The 4,398-nt window shown below is 43.4% G+C and overlaps 1 protein-coding gene across 1 annotated transcript; it reads left to right on the top strand.

The window, feature by feature from the left end:
- Positions 1-237: 237 nt before the first annotated feature.
- Positions 238-2,931, top strand: LOC309552699 (uncharacterized protein; the record flags this gene model as incomplete). Its single annotated transcript, XM_082253625.1, has 3 exons — positions 238-419; positions 558-659; positions 2,007-2,931. 3 exons carry the CDS (start codon positions 238-240, stop codon positions 2,929-2,931), a joined length of 1,209 nt encoding a protein of 402 aa, XP_082109751.1.
- Between the last annotated feature and the right edge of the window lie 1,467 nt (positions 2,932-4,398).

Genomic DNA, 4,398 nt, shown 5'->3' with positions numbered 1-4,398 from the left:
CAGCTCCTACTATTATTGCTCCAGCGCAGTTATTTACATCTGCATATGATAGACGACTTTGTATTTGGCCAATCAGAATATGATGTGTTGTGACCGAATTTCCCTTTCTTTTTTTTTTTTTACTTTTTTCCTGTTTCCCATGTGTCCTGTGTTCTCTGTGTGTGTGTGTCATTGCACAAGTATTTGTTAGCCATGTTGGCCTTGCCATATCTGATGTCAGCTGTTATAACAGCGGGTATGGCAGTATTAATTGAAGAAGAAGAGAGGAAGCGTAGGATGAGGATGAGAAGAAGAAGGCGATACTGGATCCATCCTATAATTTCAAATCGGGAAAGCAGAGGGCAGTTTTGGGCCATGTATGCAAACTTTCGTGCTTTTGAGGACAAGTTTTTCAGTTTTACTCGTATGTCCATGGCAAGGTAATTAAACTTTGTAAAATTAAATTGTCAAATGTGTATAAGCAAATATAGATATGTGCGTACAGCTAACATTGTCTAAAATTTGCAATTTTTATTTTAGCAACTGGCATAATTCTTATTTTCCTTTTTTTATAACAGTTTTGATGAATTACTTGGTCTGGTCGGCATCCATTTGCAGCGGCAGGACACGTCTTTTCGGAGAAGTATCTCACCTACTGAACGATTGGTAATCACACTAAGGTAAACTATAGTGACATATATGTCTTTTTTTTTGGTGTTATGCTCAACAAAAGAAAAAGTTATCACACCTTTTTGTTTGAAAATAGGGGTTCTGGAGCAAACTTGGTCAGCAATATATTTTCGGCTACTCTGCAAGTGTATTTTTGTCATTGCTTCACCAGATTATAGACTATGCATATTTTACCATTTCAGGATAGCGTATATTGCACAATATAGCATCTAAACAGTAATTTAACAAATGCACCACAATACTTTCATTTTCATTAGAAAAAAATATTTATTCCGTAACTGGAAAACATTTCAGGCAACTAACATCAAAAATAACATCAAAAAAGAATCACAGTTGGTGATAAACATTGTCATTGTTAGGATCACTTCCTGACCCACTGGTGCCTGTCCGGTAGGACAATAGGAAAATGTGGTGGCTGGAAAACTCTGGCTGGTACAGGTGTGCCTATATAGTAGATGTAATCGGTGATGGGGAAGGATATGGGACAGGGTTTGTTGTTTGGAGGACATTACCATATTCGTCATGGTACGGTTGAATCTAGGGGGATAGTAAGGGTGGGTTCTAGGTGGTGGAGGGGTTGGATGGGAATAATATGGGCCAGATGGTGGTGGTGGGCCATATGGTGTTGGTGGGCCAAATGTTTGGCCTGAGCTTGTTGCTGTTTCCTCCTGGCTATTGTCATGCAATATGTCCAAAATTTGCTTCCACACGTGGTGTTTGCGCTCAGGCCGAACATTTTTTATGAGGCCCGCAACCATGATGCCAAAGCCCTGGTCTTCGGACTCCATACTTTGTAAGGTCTCCTGCAGTTTGTCGACTACTCTAACAAACCTGTCAAGGCTTTCCTCACCCCTCGCTCTTGCAGGTCTGCTAGGACGACGCCTGGTGACACTTGGAACCTGGCTGGGCCCAGTTGGCTCCTCCAGGTTTGAAGATGCCTCTTCCCTGGATTCTTCATCTTCCCCAAGTGTATTGGCTTCAGTCACTTGCCCCAAGGTTTTCTGTGATTGTGCCTGCTCTGCACTTGCACCCTCCCAACTGGCTTGTGTTCTGGAATAAAAATAGAATACTTTTAGGCACACCATTCAATAATTCTAATCAACAAATTACAAACATTACAGATGTTAGCTCACTCTCTCAACGACATGAAGGGTCGCAAGAAGTCCATCTCCTCCGCGTGGACATACAGGACCACTTTTTTTGCTCCAGAACCACTCCTCTGCTCCCTCACCCTTCGAAGGTGTCGCTAGAAACAGTCCCGCAACCCCTTCCATCTTGTCTGTATGACTTGCACTGAAAAACATAACAAAAAACATAAAATGTATTTTGTCTTTCAGGTACCTGGCAACAGGACATTCCATTGTGAGTTTACATTATCAATTCATGGTGGGCAAGTCGACACTCAGCTACATTATCACTGAAACCTGTGAGATATTATGGGATGTGCTCAATGAAATTGTAATGAAGAAGCAGAATGAAGATGACTGGAAGACAATAGCCCAATGTTTTTGGGAATGGTGCAATTTCCCAAATTGCCTTGGAGCTATAGACGGGAAGCACATCCATGTTGTTAAGCCACCTGGTAGTGGAAGTTGGTTCTTCAATTACAAAAAGTTTTTCTCCTTTGTTTTGCTAGCAGTGGCCGACGCAAACTATTGCTTCATCTACATAGACATTGGATCATATGGAAGCAGCTCTGATTCCCGTATTTTTGCCAATTCATCTTTTGGCCAAATGCTAGGAGACAATCAGCTACTTCCTCGTAACTGTCCCTTACCTGGGACCGATGAACCTTATGTCTTTGTTGCAGATGAGGCGTTTGCGTTGGGAGAACACCTAATGAGGCCTTACTCCAACCGTAATCTGAGTACACCCAAGAAAATTTTCAATTATCGGCTGACCAGGGCAAGAAGGGTGGTGGAGTGCACTTTTGGCATTCTGGCCAATAAATGGCACGTACTGCACACCCCTTTTGCTTTAAACTTAGAGAACGCAATAACTGCAGTGAAAGCAGCTTGTGTGCTCCACAATTTTGAACGACAACAGGATGGGTACAATTTTGAGAATTCTCTTCAACATGATCTGGAAACAGCACAATTGACTGCTGCTCGGGGATCCAGTGATGGTGCCACAATTAGAAATAAATTTACCATGGCAAATGGAGGCTATTGGATCCTAGGATGCTGGGGTGTTTTGAGTTATATTATATGGCCTGTACTGCGTGTTTATAACTTTTTATGTTATGCTATTCTCTTTGTTTAATAAAAATTTGATTCTGATTGATGAGTAAAATCATTGTCTCCATATATATATATATCCTATCAGTGTCCACCAGTGCCACGTATCAGTGTCCACCAGTGCCACGGCCACGTATCAGTGTCCACCAGTGCCACATATCAGTGTCCACCAGTGCCACGTCCACATATCTGTGTCCACCAGTGCCACGTATCAGTGTCCACCAGTGCCACGGCCACGTATCAGTGTCCACCAGTGCCACGTATGAGTGTCCACCAGTGTCACGGCCACGTATCAGTGTCCACCAGTGCCACGTATCAGTGTCCACCAGTGCCACGGCCACATATCAGTGTCCACCAGTGCCACGTATCAGTATCCACCAGTGCCACGGCCACGTGTCAGTGTCCACCAGTGCCACGTATCAGTGTCCACCAGTGCCACGTCCATGTATCAGAGTCCACCAGTTCCAGGTATCAGTGTCCACCAGTGCCACTGCCCACAAGTGCCACTTATCAGTGTCCAACAGTACCAGGTATCAGTGTCCACCAGTGCCACTGCCCACCAGTGCCACTTATCAGTGTCCACAAGTGCCAGGTATCAGTGTCCACCAGTGCCACTGCCCACCAGTGCCACTGTCCACCACTGCCACCTATCAGTGTCCACAATTGCCGACTATCAGTGCATATTAAAGAATAAATGAAAAAAGAAGTTCAACTTACATTTTTCAGACCGTTCATCCAGAGACAGCATCTCCCAGTCCTCAACTATTATGCGCACTATCTCCAGCCACGCATTATCTCTTTTTGTCTGATCTTTGTAATTACTGTCAGTGGTATCATAGAGTACTGGACGCTGCTTCACCAGCCGGATGTAACGTTCATGCGATTTTGTTAGTGGATGGATTTACAGCTGCAGAATTATTACACTCAGTAGCCTTGTAGAGATTCTGTTGAACAACATATCCAACTCTCAGGACTTCATCACCGTGCACAGCCTGTTATGCAATATACATATACTCAATCAGATGTTTAATGGAGGGATAGAATATATGAGAATGTATAGATGAGAGACAGGCAATTGTATGGTGAACACTAAGAGTAGTATTAGGAGAGTTGCAGGTGATGGTAAGCAGATAGGTTCTGATGTCAAGTATAGTGCAGATGGTGAGAGGACACAGATGGAGTATACTTAGACAGAGTAACCTAGTGCAAAGATAGTTGAAGGTAGTCCCAAGAGCTAACTGTCTATGCAGATGATAGTAGATAGATAGATACAGATAGTCCTGGTAATTGTAGCAGATGACAGTAAATAGATATATACAGATAGTCCTGGTAATTGCAGTAGATGACAGTAGGAGATTGGTTAGTAAGAATCCCCTGTGGGGTACTTATCACTTAGATAGGTTAGTAGTAACAGTGTCCTTAGAGAGAGGTGATCCCGTAGCGAGATACGGATCAGCAGCGAGGTTCCGGCTTCAGTTCAGCAAAGGGAAAT

Source organism: Pelophylax lessonae, assembly GCF_965119305.1.
Source record: "Pelophylax lessonae genome assembly, chromosome: 4".
Classification (NCBI taxonomy): domain Eukaryota; kingdom Metazoa; phylum Chordata; class Amphibia; order Anura; family Ranidae; genus Pelophylax; species Pelophylax lessonae.
This window is presented reverse-complemented; position numbering and strand designations above follow the sequence as displayed.